Raw genomic sequence first — 19,421 nt, forward strand, 5'->3', positions numbered from 1 at the left:
GCTATTTTCGGATGTCGTAGGGTGATGTTTCCGGCAGTAAAACACAAACTGGAAGATTGAGATTAGTTATTCTAGAACTCACTCTCATTGATGTTTGAAATCAGTGATTCGATGATTTTTGGGATAAAAAAGTTTATGTAAGGGATGAATATTGTTGGGGTGCAACCTGAGTTTTGTTTTTCGGAAAAGTTGAAACATGTTGTCCGGTGTAGAATTGTTGGGGTGAACTGTTGGGACAAAACAAACACTGAAGTAGTTTGAGGGTAAAATGGGTAATTTGTGTAAAATTTTAGGGTGAGAGTATAATTGTAGGGGTATGGGGTATAATTTCCGGGGAAGAATAGGGGAATTATTTATTTCCTTAATTGTAATGTACACAAATTTGTAAACACGGTCAATATTTCATTTCCCAAAAAAAAAAAAGATTTTAATTAAAAGGTTTTCCTTAGTCAAAAAAAAGTTAAAAGGTTTTCCCATAAATACAGTTTTCAAATTGCAATGGACACAAATTTGTAAACACGGTCAATATTTTATTTCCCAAAAAAACGATTTTAATTAAAAGGATTTCCTTAGTAAAAAAAAAAGTTAAAAGGTTTTCCGAAAAATACAGATTTCAATTAATGTCAAAAAGTTAGCTAGAGATCCGAGGAATCTTCAACTTTAATATAGAATTAGAGAAGTGTTGATGTAGAACGAAGCCAGAAAAAATAAGAGGAAAATACTTTGAAGGAAGATGATACGTACAAGCACATTCAAACATAATCTCATCAGAAGATTTGATCCCTCTATTTTATATGCTCTGCCACCCATAGGTTTAATATGCCTATATTTTTACTGTCACTCTTTTGCTCCATTTTTAAGTACCATCACTCACCACTCTTCACTTTCTGCTTCTATACCTGCAGGTAAATTCTCTAGAATTGATATTGTTACTCGCTAGTGTATATAATGATTTCAATCTTCTATGTTTATTTTATTATAGGTTTTAAATTGCACTCTTGCTACAATCTCTGAAAGTATTAAATAGAATAGGAGTGTTAAGAACATTCTTTTTTCAATACTCACTCGAATATTTACTCCTTTATAAAATGAAATTCATAAAAGACCTATCACTCTATGTCAGATCCATTTCAAAAGGGATGATGAGATCTAAATTTCATCCAATAATAGAATGAGTAGTAGAGAGAGTATTGGAAAGAGAGTAGGTATGACAACAGGACGAAAACAAATTTTGCCTTTCTCGTTTCGCAGCTGTTGAGGTTTAGGTATCCTCATGCACACTTCGATTCCAATGGGGTGAAAAATAGAACCCTAAACCCATATGCAATCGGATTTGGGTATCCCCACTCCGCCTAATTTCCGTATGAGCTTGGATCGTATTTTGTATTTTCTTATTAAATAATAATTAAAAAGCTAAAACTATGGAGATGTAAATAAATTATCTGTCAGTGCCAATAAACATTTTGTCAACGGTATGATCTATCTATTCCCTTTAATAATTGGGAAATGTTAACGAGTGTCCCGCGCACTCTTTAAGACCTTTAAAAGGTAACTTTTCTTGAATTTTTTGTAATCAATGCATTGAAAATTGAAATATTTGCCTTTTTTTATAGAATAATTTCTCCTTTTGGAATGTTTAAAGAGTGTCCCAGGGCACTCGTTAACAAGACCCTTAATAATTTTGGAGTTGTCAGCGTCAATATACATTTTGGAAAAGAAAATGTTGGGAGTGCCTTGGGCATGTTTGGATAAACAACTTATTTTTTGCTTACGGCACAAGCACTTATTATGATAAGTTCTTATGTACTACAAGCTTACATAAGCGATTTCTTTAACAGATGATGAAATAAAGTTAAATTGTTTTACCTGTATCTTTTAAGCTGTTTTCATAACCTATTTTGAAGAATTTATGAAAATAAGTTGAAAAAAGTTTATGAAACTTGCACAAATTAACTATTGAGAAGTGGAAAATTGCATATTTGAATTTATGTTTTCGTATAAAAAATGTCTTCGTAAGCTCTTAATTTTTTTTTTCAGTTTCACTTAGTCTAACTGCAAAACTTGTCCATACTAAGTACTATTGAAAAGTGGAAAATTGTAGATTTCACTCCGCATATCATCATATCAAATATTTATGTAGCCTTTTAAAGGTAGTTACTTGACTTAATAACTGGTTTATATCCATCAGTTTGTTGGCCTATATCTTTTATTTTATCTTTTTGGCAGAAAAGGAAAAAGCCTATGAGAATACATGCGACTATTCCAATGGCAAATGGGTTCGTGACAATAGAGCTCCTTTGTATAATGGAACAACATGCAAGATCAAGAAAAGTCAAAATTGCATCGTCAATGGAAGACCGGACTCAAGCTACCTTCATTGGAGATGGAAACCAAGTGAGTGTCATCTTCCAAATTTTGAACCAAACACATTTCTTAAACTCATCAACAACATGCACATAGCTTTTGTTGGAGACTCTTTATCTAGGAACCAAATTGAGTCCCTTATATGCTTATTATCCACTACTTCAAAACCTAAACGTGTCCGCCATTTAGGCTCTAGAAAGTGGTACTTTCCTTCTCACAATGCAAACTTGTCCTTTTATTGGTCGCCTTTTCTTGTGAGGGGTGTTCAAAGAAAAAACAAAGGGCCAATTTATAATACATTGTATTTGGATCATGTCAATGAGAGGTGGGCTAGAGATATAGATCAAATGGACTTGATTGTGTTATCATTTGGTCATTGGTTTAAGATTCCTTCAATTTACTATGAGGGTGAGTCTATTATAGGTTGTTTTAAATGCCACGATCTTAAATTTAACTATACCGATATTGGATTTTATGTTCCCATGAGAAAGGCTTTAAGGACTACTCTTAATAGTATAATTGAAAGGAGAGTTGTTATAGGGAATGGAAATGATGTGATTGTGAGAACATTTTCACCATCTCATTTTGAAGGTGATTGGGATAAGGGAGGCACTTGTTTAAGGAGTGAGCCATATGAAAATGGGGAGAAGAAACTTGAAGGAATGGATGCTGAGATAAGAAGTATTGAGATAGAGGAAGTGAAAAATGCTAAGGCAAAAGCTAAATGTACTTGCAAAAAGTACGGTAAGGGATACTAGGGTTAAGTATCGTAATCTAGGGTTTAGACTGATTATTGGATGCCTTGAGAATGCTCTCAAGAGTAGTATTTATAGCCTGTTATGGGCTTGGGTTTCGGTTGCTTGGCTCCCAAGCAACATGGGTATTTATGTATTTTGGGCGGTTTCTGGAAGCTTTTGGAAGCTAAGGAAGGCGGCATCCTTAAGAGGACGCGCCTGGACCTTGGCAGCCTTTCTGGAGGGCGTCTGAGCCCTTCTAGAGGGCGTCTAAGCCCTTAGGAATATTATGACGGTTCACAGCCCCCCAAGCACGAGTCTTGGGACAAGGCGAAGTGATGATTTATGCTGTTTTGCGTAGATCTGTTTTAGATAGGTATTTCGTATAGGGGTACTCGTAGTCCTTGTTTAAGTCTCAGTGAAGTTATTCTGATGGTCCACTAAACAATTTGGATTTAATTTGGAGGTGCTTGATATAACAAAATTGGCATTGTTGAGACCAGATGGTCATGCAGGAGCCTACATGAATCCTTTTCCATTTGCTAATGGAATTCCAAGGTATGTACAAAATGATTGTGTTCATTGGTGTTTGCCAGGACCTATAGACACTTGGAATGAGATTTTTTTGGAGATCATGAAGAAGGGGAAGAACCACCCACATAAGTGAGACATTTCTCAATTGTTAATTATGACCGATGAATGATTTATTATTTTTACTTTTATTATGATCTCTTAACGCTTAATAGAAAATACACTATTAATATTATATATAAATTCTAAGTTACGAGTTCTTACTTGTACCAAAAAAAAAGTTACCAATTCTTACAAAATGATGTATGTATATACCACCATTAGTGTTTGATAGATACCTTAAAACAAAATCGTAGGTTTTTTTTTTTTTTTTTTTTTTTTTTTTTTTTTAAGGAAAAACAAGATAGTAGATGTTATCAACAAACATTCAAATTCAATTACAAGTTGAGCATACCTACTCACAAGTAAGTGTCTATCTGTGAAGCCCGGATACGAGATACGATACGGATACGATACTGCACCGATACGCCGATACGAGAAAATTTCAAAAATCAAGATACGATACGGCTGAGATACGTTAATAAAAAAATTATATAATTAAATTTACAATATAATTATAACCATTTTTTTAATATGCAAATATATTAACAAACACAAGAAACCAGGCTCGTAGCACATTAACATAAATATAAATAATATTGACGATTAAGAGAGTGGTCATTAGTCAATTACATACGCAATATATACCAAAAAGAGCATCATCAGTGCTATACATCAATGCTACACTATATCCAAAAGGAACATTGTTAGTGATATACTATATTGATCCAAAAAAGAAGCACTATATCCAAAAAAGATCACATCACTACTAAGAGTTAACACTAACATGTAACTAACTTGTACAATATAATGTTTTTATTCTTATTATTTTTTTTTTAAAAAAAGAAAAGAAATCAAAATAATATAAAAAAAACACAAGTATCCATGAGTATCGGGACGTATCGGAAAATATCGGATAATTATTTTTTAAAAAAATAAAATTTAATATTTGGATACTCTCCGGATACGTATCGGGAAGTATCGGGCAGGTATCGGTGCAGGATACGCAGGGGATACGATATGTCATCCATTTTAAAGTATCGGGGCTTCACAGGTGTCTATAGGTCCTAAGAAAAATAAGTCATTCCCTCTCTACCCCTCCAAAATCCGGCATTCAAACATATTCTAAGAAAATCAAACAATAATAAAAGTCAACTAGCCTTATGGATAACATGTACTCCTAGTGTGCTTAGTTATTCCCAATCCCTTACAATTCCTTTTGTCTAAACTTCTTTTAGCTATATCCCTCATAGACAAAGTTAATGAGAGTTTGGGGTTAAGTCTGATTGTGGCATTATATTCCTGGCTGAAATCAATCTGAGACTTCAAAGCATCAACAAGTGTAATAACTTTAGTGCTTCACCCTACTCTATGTTTAACAGCTTCACAACAAAGTCCACACACCCACTTCCCACAATAATCTTCTTCAACTTCACTCATATAAACTCCCTTAATAATAAATGAATAATTAGGCGTAAATGAATTTGCAGTGTTTTTAAATAATGCAATTAAATGACTCCGAAAATTTTGATATCTAAAATAAATGTAATTGAATGACTCCGAAAATTTTCATATCTAAAAAAAATTATGACCCAAACATTCTTGACGAAATTAATTTCACGCGCACCATTCTTTCTATAAATACCCATATGTGCACACTGTGATACTCACTCATACTCTTACTCAACACTTTATTCTTTCACACCACACATTGCTTGCTATTGCTATGGATTTCTTTGGTGAACCTAAAATCACTTAATGCTCCAATTGGTCAAGCAACAAACAAAATGATAAAGACATGTAAGTAGTACCACTAATCTCACTTTTTCTACTTTCTACATTCTTTTTCTTTTCTTCCTATTTTTATTCTCAGCATTTATACAAGTTACAACACAGTATCATTTTCTTGTTTTATGTTACTATATCAATAATCTTTCATGCAATTGCACAATCATGATGTCGGTGTTTGTTTGATCTCGTTTGGGCAGTCCAAACAACGATCTCGATTGGACAATCCAAACAAGCATATTATTTTTATTTTTTTTTATAATTCCAAACTTATGGAGCTTGAATCTAGACCTTCTGAATTGTGATTGGCAAAAGATTTGTTTTCTTGTTTTTTCTACCATATAAAACGTATTTCGGATTTTTTTTATTTGTTATTTTGTTTTGTTTTTATGTGACTTTATTTTTTTGGTTTGTGAATTCTTTTGTTGGGTACGATATTTCATTATTGGATGTCATTTTATTTGCTTTTATATTTTAAAATTTAGTAAAATAAAATAAAATTTAATAATTTACAAATTTTGAAATAAACTTTAGTTTAAAATGAATTTTGCCTAATTATTCAACAAAACTATAGAGTATCAAATGATTTTTGATTTTATTTTTACTTTTTACTTGTGTTTTTAATGTTTACAAAACAAAGGATATTGGTTTGTTGGAGTCTCAATGGCAAACTTAACTTTACATAGATCTTAAAAATTTCACCTATGACTTCATCACCCCAGACCTTGCAGAAATTTTGAAGATAGATAAGGTGAAGAAAGAAGAGGAATTTGGAAATGAAGTGTTGCCAATGACATACACATTGCCTATCAGTAAGAAAGAGGTGAAGAAACAAGAAGAAACGGAAAATGAAATGTTTCCAATGTCATCATCATTGCCTCCTACTAGCTTTAGGAAGAATAGATCACCTTCTTTGCAATTTGATGAAATAAAGAAATATTTTAATGTTCCTCAGACAACGACTGCTACGAATATGAATAATTAGGAAAATTGGGAATGGCATAAATATTCCAATTTTTGACGCGCCTTGGCTAAGGAATGGAGGAAGCATCTCGGGTGTAGGACAATCAAGTGAGGTAATTCAGCAAACGAGAGTGCACTCTCTTATTGATCATAATAAGTGTTGGAATGATTATGTTATTAACTATTATTTTGATCAAGACACCGTTCAAGAAATTCTTAGATATCCTCTTTTTCATCAAGTTGAAGAGAACAAATTGATTTGGAGAGTTGAGAAAAATGGGCAATACTCTATTAAGAGTGCATATAGATTGTGTATGGAAAGTATAGCCGATAACTCTCATTTGACTCGACTGGGAAACTGGTCTAGTATTTGGAAGCTTAAAGTTCCTCCGAAGGTAAAGAATATGTTATGGAGAGTTTGTAGGGGAAGTTTACCAACAAGGGCAAGATTATTGGATAAAGGGGTGAATTGTTCTTCTATGTGTGTCATGTGTGAAGAAAGCTATGAAGATGTGAGCCATGTGTTGTTTGATTGCCCACGAGTAAGAAAGGTTTGGCAGGATAGTTTACTTTTCAGCAAGGTAATTTCGGTGATGCGAAGGAATAATACAGCGGCTGAAATCACTCTTGCACTGATGCAAGAACTGTCACAAGGTCAAGCTGAGTTATTTGCAACAATTGTGTGGAGTTTGTGGAAGTCTCGCAACCTAAAGTTATGGCAGAATGTTGAGGAGACATGCCAAACTATTTTGGAGCGAGCTAGGCAGTTGTTGACTAATTGGAGAGTTGCAAATAATATGCGAATGCAGCGAGGGCTGGATGATGTTGTTGCTGTCGCGAACACAGCAGATCAGCGAGCTGCTGTTGCTGCCACGAACATAGCAGAACAGCGGGCTGCTGTTGCTGCTGTCACGAATACAGCAGATCAGCTGGCAGCTGCCGTCACAAACACTACATATCAGTTGGCAGCAAGTGCTATTGGTGTTGGGCAGCAGGAACAAATTCGGTGGAAGAAACCGGGTATTGGAAGGCTTAAGTGTAATGTAGATGCGTCATTCTCGGATAATTTAAACCGTGTAGGATTTGGTTTTTGCATTCGAGATGAAGCTGGAAATTTTATAAGAGCAAAAACAATGTGGTTAAACCCCGTTTGTACACCGGAAGTTGGAGAAGCCTTGGGTCTTTCATATGCTATTATTTGGGTGCATGATTTACAACTTACAAATGTGGATTTTGAGTTGGATGCGAAGAAAGTTGTAGATTATTTTAACAAAGGTCATAATGTCGGAGAAATCGTGCTACTTATTTTGAAAACTCTAAGGTAGAGTTTAGTCGGAGACAAGCGAATGAGGTCGCTCACACACTTGCTCGAGAGGCCAATTTCTTAGTTAGTCCCTAAAATTTTAATGTTGCACCTCTTTGTATTTCGACTTTGATTATTAATGAAAAACTATAAGCTATTTTCTCTCCAAAAAAAAAGTAATTTTAGGTTCACCAAAGAAATCCATAGCAAGCAATGTGTGTGAAAGAATAAAGATTGTTGAGTGAGTGAGTATCACAGTGTGTAGAATGGGGGTATTTATAGAAGGAATGGTGCGCATGAAATTAAATCGGTCGAGATTGTTTGGTTCATACTTTTTTCAGATATCAAAATTTTCGAAGTCATTCAATTGCATTTGTTTTATATATCAAAATTTTCGGAGTCATTTAATTGCATTTATTAAAAAAAAACCTGCAAATCCATTTACGCCTAATTTATTCATTCATTATTAAGGGAGGGTAATCCTTAATTTTTTCACTCTGCTACGTTTTTCTTTCATCCCACAACTTTGGCATTCAGCTTCTTCTAACTCTTCAACGTCATCAAACTTTCTTTCTACTTCCAAATGATTGTGTTTATTGGTGTTTGCCACGACTTATAGATAGTTGTAATGAGATTTTTTTGGAGATGATGAAGGGGAAGAACCACATCCACATAAGTGAGACATTTTTCATACATTAATTCCGACGGACGAATGATTTATTATGTTTACTCTGTGAAGCACGGACACCTCTAGGACCAGGTGTGTCGCGGTATCCGACACTCCTATGACACCCGTACGACACGTGTTGAACCGGTGTCCTAAATAATTGTTTTTTCTTTACTTCGACACTTCTATGATCGGTGTCCGACACGTGTATTACTCTCATACGAGCCGTGTCAGACAACTAAGACAAATATCTAAACCAATTTTTTTTCTCTCTTGCTTCTGCACACCATAGATACAAGAGTTACATATGTTTTGAGAAATGTTGATCAATTAGGGGTTATATACATTATAGTTGATTATATCATTTCTAGCTTTTTTGATAGTAGATGAATAAATAGAGGTCAAATACTATGAAATCTTGTTGTCGAACTTTTTCTAATGAAATAAATTACTCAAGTTAGATGTTTATATATGTATTTTAATTTTCTTTTTAGACTGTGTTTAAATAAATTAACATATGTGTAGCGGTGTCGGTGTCCTATATTTTTTACATTAGCGGTGTCGACGTGTCCGTATCAGTGTCGTGTCAGGTGTCCGTGCTTCATAGTGTTTACTTCTATCATGATCTCTTCACACCTAATAGAAAGGACATTATTTACATTATATATTAATGACAGCAATTTTTTACAAAATAATGTATGTAGCTACGACCATCAGTGTTTGATAGATACATTAAATCAAGACAGTAGATACTATATAGATGTTATCAACAAACATTCAAATTCAAGTACAAGTTGGACGGACTCACTCACAAGTAAGTGTTTTCACTTGCACCTTTGAACTCTTTAGTATTGCATATGATTGTATATATATATATATATATATATATTTTTGGTTTTACTACCCTTAGTATAGGAGAGGATAACCATTAATGAATAATACTAAGTAATTAATCCATATGGGGTATATATATATAGTGTGATTCAGGCCAATTATAACCAAACATTAGGATCTTCAAATTTGTTCAATCCTAAAGACATCCTTAATTAAAACAAAAAACATTTCAACAAATTCAAAACTACAAGAAGAGCATCTGGTAGCTAAAATTTAATAAAAATAAAATAAAATAAAATAAAAGGCTTATGCCAATTCAAATACTAGTGTTGCTGCCATTTTAAACACTTCATAGTAGATGATAATAATTCAACATTTCAAATCCAACTTAATTTTATTTTTAAAAATATATAGTTCAGAATCCTACATTCAAACATATACAAAGACAATAAAACAATAATGAAAATCAATTAGCCTTATGGATAACTTACACTCCTAGTGAGCTTAGTTATTCCCAATCCCTTACAATTCCTTTTGTCTAAACTTCTCTTAGCTATATCCCTCATAGACAAAGTTAACGAGAGTTTAGGGTTAAGTCTGATTGTGGCATTATATTCCTGGCTGAAATCCATCTGAGACTTCAAAGCATCAACAAGTGTAATAACTTTAGAACTTCGCCCTACTTTATCTTTAACAGCTTCACAACAAAGTCCACACACCCACTTTCCACAATAATCTTCTTCAACTTCACTCATATAAACTTTGCTACATTCTTCTTTCATCCCACAACATTGGCATTCAGCTTCTTCTAACTCTTCAATGTCATCAAACTTTCTTTCTACTTCCAAGTTATAGTATTTGTTAATTTCTTGAGACACGTCCGAGACCGCCTTTCGTAGCCTTTGCTGACTCTCCTCCTATATATGGAAACAGAAAATTAGTATTGTCAAGTATAAGTATGACAAACTATATAGATAATTAAATCAGTGACAAAATGAATAAATTAGAGATTAATGGGTAGAGCTAATCACCATGAATGAAAGAAAAAACTTGAGAGCTAAATTAAAGTTGTTTTTTATGCTTGCTTTGTAAGTCTAGCAATTGTTGCAGTTGCGTCAGCATGCTTATATATGTGCCTATTTATACATTACGTGTGTGTGGATGAGTGATACATAAATTGACAACAAAGACCAATTTGTCCACCACTAGCAATGCAAAGGGTTTCTACTTGGCTTGATGTGGAACAATGGTCTTCAATGCTTTACACAACTATAGCTTGCTTTTCATCTTTACTCGTGAAAGATTCAGACATATATGTTGCATGCATGATGCATGTGGAACAAGTTGTACTGCTGGAAATAACAAACTTTATGCATGGATGGATGGTTGTGTTCTGCTGGAATGTCACAAAGTTAGCAGTCTAATCAAATGAAAGATAAATAGATGTATCACATGTATATAGTTGAAGGTGTATTAAAAAGAGGATAATTCTTGCATGATGACTACAAATCCAACTCATTTAAACACACACATAAAATTACATATTGATCAATGTTTTTAATAATAATAATAACAATAAATTGATTTTTTTTTATTTCAATCTTTTTTTCTTTTCGTGAATGTGTCTAAATCATTTGAATTTATGACCACACAATCACTGCTCCTAAAAAGCAAGGTAGATAAGTTTGAGGCACTGTCACCCTGCAAAACCAGAGCACACAAATACTCCACTATTTGTAAACTCTTTTAAAACATTATATAGCTCTTTTTTAATGTGATACTTGAAATTTTCGTAATCAAAAGACAAATTCACAATATTTAGATCATACAATTGATCACTCTATGTTGTACTATGTCAGTTGTGCAAATAAAATCTCTTTTTTCTTTAAACAAAAATTTGTTTGAAAAAGAATCAAAAAACTATAAGGAGTACAAGAATTAGTTAGGTATTACAACAAAGTTAAAAATGATAAAGTAAATTATAAAAATAAAATAAACCAGACCTGCAATAAACAAAGTACAGAGAAATAACCTAACAGGCCAAGCTCGAACCAATAAAATACTACCTTTGTACAATTGAGTATTGTTCTTCAATTTTTGGTTGTGAAATTATTATGGATTCGTTCATAATCAAGATTTTCAAAAAAAAATATATCTTCAATGGAAATCAAAGTGAGGCTAATTAATAATCTACTATGTGACATATTAGATCACAAATAACATTTTAAAAAATTTAGTATAACAAAGCTTCTTTCAACAATAAAATAAATAGTTAATAGTATTTTAAAAGTCGTACATGTATTAAAAAACATTTAAAAATAAAAAATAATGCATATGCAATATACTGATCAATTTTTTTTTTTGATGGTGATCGGGATTTGAACCTGGACCTTGTGTATATTATGCATTGTCTCTGCCAACTGAGCTAAGCTCACGAGGAGTGATCAAATCTTTTAGTAAGAGAGTCAAGTGATTGATCTACAATATAAATAAAAAAAAATATCTAAAAGATTCAACCGTAGACTCAAGGTTTTTTTTTTATTGGATAAATTTTTTTTAGCACTTTTTTTTTGAATGGCAAATATATAAATAAATAAAACGATAAACTGTACAGATACATCAAAAGGCCGTCCGAAGATGCCACACCAAAACACCCCTTGGGGAAACTCCACGCCTCACAAACGAGGAAGGAGAAACAGCCCAGGGGCACCACCAAAAACAAGAAAACACCAAGAAAAAGGACAAAATCACCCAAACTGCAACCCCGCAAACGAACACAACGAACACGCCAAGCCCTGCAGAGAAACAGAATACAAGGAGAAACCCAGGAAGCCGGGCAGGAAGGATAGAGGCAAACAGACCCCCATCCAACCCCCCATAACCCCAGGAGCACAACCACCACGACACCATACCGCTGCCAACAAAGGACGGGCTGCAACTCCCGCTCATAAAAAGAGCAGGGACTAGCAGGGCACTTAGCCAGGAACCACTTCCACGCTAAGAGTTTTGCACGGTCCACCACAGACTCCTCTCGACGGGCGCCACCAGAAAAAATAAGGTCATTCCGGGGCGTCCAGATGGTCCAAATAACAGCATGTCAAACCAGAAGCAACCCTAATCAAACACGCTTCCCCCTACAATAGGAGACCTTGGTCGGTCACCCATCTCGTCCATGCTCAGGGTCACAGGTCACTTTGGTACTAGGATGTGTGCTTGTATTTTTATGTAGTCTTTGTTGAAATATTAATTATTTAATTAATCAATTATATGGATTGACAATAAGCAATTATTAAAATTCCTCTAAAAAAAGCAATTATGAAAATCTTTATCAATATAAATTACGGTCTATTTTCTTTTTTTAGGGAAAATTACGGTGTATTGTTATTAAGCACTAATTAATAAATAGATGAATATGTGTTGAGTTTTGATTCTAAATGAAAAATGACAGGTTTGACCGCATCCAATTAAGTCCAATGAGAGATCTATCTTCAATCATTTAGATATTTAATCGCTTCTCCATTAAAAGGTGGGTCATGTTAACTTGTACCCTGAGGGCACAAGTTAAGGAGTTTAAAATAGAATTAACAAATAAATTTTATATTTAAATGATAACTTTTGAAACTTTCAAAGCATTGAATGCACAACTTTTAAGAAAAAGTTTCTATATTTGCTTCCTTAACTTATGCCCCAAGGGCACAAGTTAACATTTCCCTTAAAAGGTTAATAGCGTGGTTGAAAAACCTAGGGGACAACGTCATCTTACACTCCTACTCTCTCATCGGTCTCTTTTGAATTTTAAAAGGTTTGTCGTTCATGATCATCTCTAAGCATATGATAATATTTTATAATTTATATGTATGATTTGTTTTTGAATAATATATGTATGATTTTATTAAAATCCACCATTCTTCTCTTTTTGTATAAATTCTTCATGATTAAATAGTATTGCTCTCTCCAAAAATAGTCAAACCCAATATTAAACATATTTTTTCAATTTAATATCAAAGTCTATTTATTTATTCAAATCACCCACCAAATTAAGGACACACAAGCTTAAAAGAATATACTGATACTATGAGGTTGGTTTGTAAATTTTGAGAGCAAGAAAATTGGCATATACTTCCTTATCTCTTTTTTTTGTCGAAAATATACTTCCTTATCTTGAATTTGCGATAAGCACGACATGGGTGAAGGTTAACCAATTTTTTGTTGGATAGCAACAAACATATAAAAGGTTATCAACACACGTAATTCACGAGGGAAACTTGGATCTATGTACCCATATGTATGTTGAATATGACTTGGGAAACTAAAAAATATAAACTAGTCACCTTAATCAGGATCCCTATAGCGCTAGTAGCTATCTCAAAGCATTTACCAGGTTCTATATTCCATTTTGAGGAATGATATTTGCACTACTATTTTATAAATAATTTTGAAAAAATTCTTTCTCTTATATTCTCATTGTATTTTACTTTTTTTTTCTTTCTTTATTGCTTTAAATTTTAAATCAAAGCCAAATTTTGTTAGTAGTATGCTAAAATAAAATATCCACAAGAGTATTGTGTTTGATTGTCTTGTAACCTATAGTAAGAGAGATGTGTTTGACAAATTAATAATGAATTAATTATTTAGTGATTCAAGAACACGAAACCGTGAAGAGGATAATTGTAGAGTATGCGTGTGTCTAACTTATGGACTTATAATCTCAGCCATCTATTTTAATCCAAAGGCTGAAAACATTCTCATCATTCTCACATAAGATGGTCATTCTCATGTGATATGTCCTATATATATATATATATATATATATATATATATATATATATATATATATATATATATATATATAAGTTTGAACATTGTGACCCAGGGTCACGCATCGGATATCAATGTAAATGAAAAAAAAACATTTGATAGAGTTGTAACATGACTTTATCGTGGGAAAAGATACAGAATTCAACAATGAGAATCATCGTCAACTTGAGGGAGAGTCTCATGGTTCAAAGAAACCTAAACAAAGGAGATTTCTCAAATCGTTTATTGGGAGTCAAAAATCTTAATTATGGCAGATTAAACAAGTTATAAATTTCGATTGTATTTGACATCTTCTTCGGCAATACCTTAGTATATCTTCTGTTTTTAATTTAAGTTGATTTTCGTGTGTCCGAGTGATTTGAAAAGAACGTAATAATAGAACAAAATATTTAACAACTAGAAATCTTTAGTTCAAGAAATGTTTGATAAAATTAAGTTTTGGTCCTTTTGGTGGCTGAAGGCAAATTTTTACTTTTTGTTATTATAGATGATGGTTTAGCCATTAGTTTGTTTGTGCATTGGTTTACAACTATTTTGTTTTATTGGCATTGTTGTCATTGTAATTGACTGTGAACTGGTTGCATTCTGTCTTGGTAAACCATGTATTAGATAGAATGCATTTTCAGTAATAAACATATTTTATTTTACCTTGTTAAAAAATAATAAAACTATAAGTTTCAGTTAATTTATGAGATTGGTTTTTTAAATTTGTCTTTTTTTTTTCCGTCAATAACTTGTATTGTATGCGAATTTCTTTTTTATTTTTTTTAGGGAAAATTCCTTTTTTATTTTGTTAATAAACCTTGTAGGCAAATTCTTGATTTTGAAGCCTGCTTGCACCGTCATGTTCGAAAATGAGAAAGCTGGATTAAAAAAGCAAATAATTTTAACTTTGTGCTAATTGACTAGCTGAGGCTTTCAAACCACAAAAATTCAAATAAATACGTGATAATCTGAACCCGTAACAATTTACAAAGGTGACGAAACTCAACGATGTATAGTTCTAGTTCATACCAACCAATCAATTTTTGTCATGGTACAAAAAGAAACACGTTGTGCATGTCGTGAATATCCAATTGTTGGGATTGACAAAGATTGTTCTGAGTTCTGTTATCTACTTTTTTTTTTAAGAATATTAGTTATAAAATAGTAAGAGCATCTCCAGCGGAACAATATTGATGTTCTCAAGGTAATTTTTGTGGGCCAATAATTGCCACATAAAATTCAAGAACTTTTATCATTTTCACTCCAATGCATTTAAGTTCTTAGTTTGTTTTAGAGAAATGATATTTTGACAACCACTTTTTGATAACTTTTGGACAACTTTCTCTCTCATACTCTTCCTTTTTCTCTCTCCATTGTTTTTGACCAATAAGAAGTGAGAAAAACAAGGTTGTCAACAAAGTTGTCATCAAATGGATGTCAAAATATCATTACTCTTTGTTTTATATGGGGTCCACCATGAACTTCACATAGTATTATACTCCCTCCGTTTCAAAATGAGTGTCGTTTTAGCCAATTGCACACATATTAAGGAATGAAATAAAGTAGTCAAATGTCATAACAATTTTACCAAATTATCCTAATCAACTATTGGTTTGTTTTCCATTAAAGAAAAAACAATACTTTGGAAGTAGTGTAACATAGTATTAAATGAATGGTACAATTGAAAAGAAAAAGTTATTATTGCATTGGAAACCGAAAGTGACATTCATTTTGAAACAATTTTTTTTGCTAAAACGACACTCATTTTGAAACGGAGGGAGTATATTCATTTCCTTTCCTCTTCTCTCTCCTTGCTTTTGTTTTCTCTGACAGAACAGTGCAAGAACGTGTTCCTCTAGGAGAACAGTTCTCCAGTTTGTACTTCCATGTCATTCTTCTCCAATGGCTAGAACAAAATTCTATGTTCTTGTCTCTTAAGAACATAGTGTAGAACATGCATTGGAGTTGCTCTAATGCACTCAACAGACTTGCATGTTTTACGGGAAAATCATATTTGATGAATTTTCAAATATAAACAAAGGGTCATGTTAACCAGTGCCCCGGGGCACTGGTTAAAGAAGCCAAACATTTTCCATAAACAAAATATGATGAACCTCATTTTAAAAAAGGACAAATAAATAAGGTTTATGTGTTTTTTTTAGGGGAAATAAGGTTTATATGAATGTTTATAAGATAGAGATAAAAGTATGAATATAAGATAGACAAGTAGAATGATAAAAAAAAAAAAAAAATTGCAATGGTAGTATTTGAGAAAAAGATTAATGAAAATAAATGACCAAACCCGTATTTTAAGGTAAAAAAGTTAATTATTATTACCAAACTGTCATTTTTTATATTTGATTTTTCAGAATAACTTGTGTTAGGATAATATTAATATAAGAATATTTTTGAAATGTTAAATATATTAAAAGTTTAATTTCCGCATTGTTATTGTAACAAGTTTTACACCGCTAATTCATCACAATCAATCATGCATGTGATTTTAGAGTTGGTTAAAATGGATGTCAAATATTTGATAATGATATGATGATTATGATTGCAAATTGCAATGTATGTGGTGTTGGAGGTTGTCAACCATAGCTACCATTTCAAGTCTAAAAACACATTTCCCTATCATATACCTTCATCCATGTCATTTTGGAACTATTAAAGCTCGTTCTTGAAGATTTTGAGCTAGAAAGAGGATTTCCTACGGTGGGACTATCGTCATTGCACTTTTTTTTTTTTTTTTTTATCTTGTAACTCTTACTTCTCTTTGAATATGGTTGTAATGAATTCCTCCATGATTCATTCCATTTTCATTTTATTTTCTAAACTCACCATGAGCTAAACTCTAATGTAGTTAAGGGTTAATGGGGTTTTAATTGACGTTTGTATTTTAGTATGCTGTTGTGTGCTTATCCACCTATTTTAATATTAATCTCTGAAACTTAGTTTGCTCATTTAAGTTTTATTGCTAGTCCTTAGAGTTTGGAAAACGATAAAGATGAAAATGTTTGTTTAATGTGGATTAAGCTATCATAATTGAAAACGATGGTAACTTTGGATCCTAGTGATTTTAAAAGACTAAGAATAACTTTTAAGTCCATAGGAAACTTCGTACAATTATTTTGCATGATTTGATTTATAGTGTGTGAAACTTAAAAGAGATAACCCAAAGATAATTATGATGGATAAATTGAAAAAAAAAACCTCGAGGTCTCATAATAAAAATAAGCCCCTAATAAAAAAAACATATTTTTTTTAAAAGAGCAATCTTCTGTTTAAATTGAAAATAACATCCGTGTAATGATTATTAGCCATCAAAATCAAAATTAACAATTATTTTTACTAAGAAAACACGATTTTTTAGTTAGAAATAGGAACATAGAACATGTTTTTTACTTAGAAATAGAAACATTGAACATATTTTTTTACTTAGAAATTAGGCTGGTTGAGTCTATTCTCACATTTACCTGAAGACTAAATCACCTAATTTTTTTCTATAAAAAAATTTATAAATGTGATTTTTCATTTGTTTTATTAATAAAAGAACCCACTGCATTTATTCATAAGCAATGACAAAAAAGGTAAAAAAAATTATAGATGTAACAGACAGGAGTTATGATTTAATTTCATTGCATATTTGTATATTTGTCCTTTGCGGCCTAATCCGGTAAAAAGAAAGAAAAACAAATTAGTACCAAAAAAATAATATTTTTAATTTTGATGAATAAAAAAAGGAAAATGTTAACTTGTGCCCTCAGGGCACAAGATAAGGATCTTAAAATAGAATATAGAAATAAATAGGGTTAATAAGCTTTTACCCCCTGTAATATAGGTGACTTTTGATTTTGCCCCCTAGGAAAAAAAAATTTTAGATTCCGACCTCGTAAAATGAAGATTCTTTGGTTTTGCCCCCGACCCCAATGAGTCACCAGAATCTCCTACGTGGCACGTGACGTTAGCAGATTCTGCTGACGTGGCGCGCTGACTGTATAATTATTTTTATTTTTTTATTTTTTTTTATTGGGGTACACGTGGCATTTTTGTTTTTTTTTAAAAAAAATTAAAAAATTCTGGAAAATTGAAAAATTAATAAAAAAAATTTAAAAAAATTTTAAAAATTCGGGAAAAATTAAAAATTAATAAAAAAAATTGAAAAAAATATTAAAAAATTGTGGAAAATCGAAAAATTAATTAAAAAAAATCTGGAAAAATGAAAAATTAATAAAAAATATTAAAAAATTATGGAAAATTGAAAAATTAATAAAAATGAAAAAAATTGAAAAAAAAGGAAAAAATAAAAAAAAATCTGGGAAAATTAATAAAAATAAAATAATCTAATAAAATGAAAAATAATGAAAAAATTCTGAAAAAAATAAAAAAGATTAAAAAATTCTAAAAAAATTCTGGAAAAAATAAAATTTCTAAATTTTAAATAAAATTCTGGAAAAAATAAAATTCTGGAAAAATGAAATTTTCAAAATTTTAAATTTTAATGAAATTTTGGAAAATAAAAATTCTGGAAATTCTCGAAAATAAAAAATTCTGGAAAATAAATTTTAATAAATTTTAAATTTTCGAAAATAAAAATGAAATTCTGGAAAAATGAGCTTAGGTTTTTTGTGTATTTTTCGAAATTTCGAAATTTTCATTAGTATTTTTTCCAGGAAGTTTTGTGTATTTATAAACCGGGAACTTTTGTGTATTTATAAACCGAGAATAAGGGAAAAAATACACTGAAAAAACCTAAGCTCGAGATATATACTAATCAAAATTTTGAAAAATACGAATGAAAATTTCAAAAATTTCATTTTTTTAAAAATGATTAATCTTTTTTAATTTTTTTTTAAAATTTCAAATTTTTTTTAAATATTTTCCAGAATTTTTTTATTTTCCATAATTTTTTCATTATTTTCATTTTATTAGATTATTTTATTTTTTATTCATTTTTTATTTTTATTAATTTTTCCAAATTTTTTTAATTTTTTCTGTTTTTTTCAATTTTTTCATTTTTATTAATTTTTCAATTTTCCAGAATTTTTTAATATTTTTCATTTTTCCAGAATTTTTAATTTTTTTTTAAAAAAAAAACAAAAATGCCACATGTACCCCAATAAAAAAATAAAAAATAAAAATAATTATACAGTCAGCGCGCCACGTCAGCAGAATCTGCTGACGTTGCGTGCCACGTAGGAGATTATGCTGACTCATTGGGGTCATGGGCAAAACCAAAGAATCTTCATTTTACGAGGACGGAATCTAAAAAAAAAAATTCCTAGGGGGCAAAACCAAAAGTCGCCTATATTACAGGGGGTAAAAGCCTATTAAC

General features: G+C 31.5%; 1 protein-coding gene and 1 pseudogene across 2 annotated transcripts; one reads left to right on the forward strand and one right to left on the reverse strand.

Annotated features, from left to right (window-relative positions):
- Nucleotides 1-509: 509 nt before the first annotated feature.
- Nucleotides 510-6,501, forward strand: LOC146942751 (xyloglucan O-acetyltransferase 1 pseudogene; annotated as a pseudogene). The gene is made up of 3 exons (XR_015030047.1): nucleotides 510-905; nucleotides 2,227-3,108; nucleotides 6,203-6,501. The product of XR_015030047.1 is annotated as a xyloglucan O-acetyltransferase 1 pseudogene (transcript).
- Nucleotides 6,502-9,759: 3,258 nt separating this feature from the next.
- LOC146942752 (uncharacterized) lies at nucleotides 9,760-16,743 on the reverse strand. Its single transcript, XM_085750056.1, has 2 exons — nucleotides 16,729-16,743; nucleotides 9,760-10,200 (listed from the first exon to the last, which is right to left on the reverse strand). Exons 1-2 carry the CDS (start codon nucleotides 16,741-16,743, stop codon nucleotides 9,760-9,762), a joined length of 456 nt encoding a protein of 151 aa, XP_085606182.1.
- Between the last annotated feature and the right edge of the window lie 2,678 nt (nucleotides 16,744-19,421).

Source organism: Medicago sativa, chromosome 3 (genome assembly GCF_051527215.1).
Source record: "Medicago sativa cultivar Bolivia chromosome 3, Bolivia_mono, whole genome shotgun sequence".
Classification (NCBI taxonomy): Eukaryota; Viridiplantae; Streptophyta; class Magnoliopsida; order Fabales; family Fabaceae; genus Medicago; species Medicago sativa.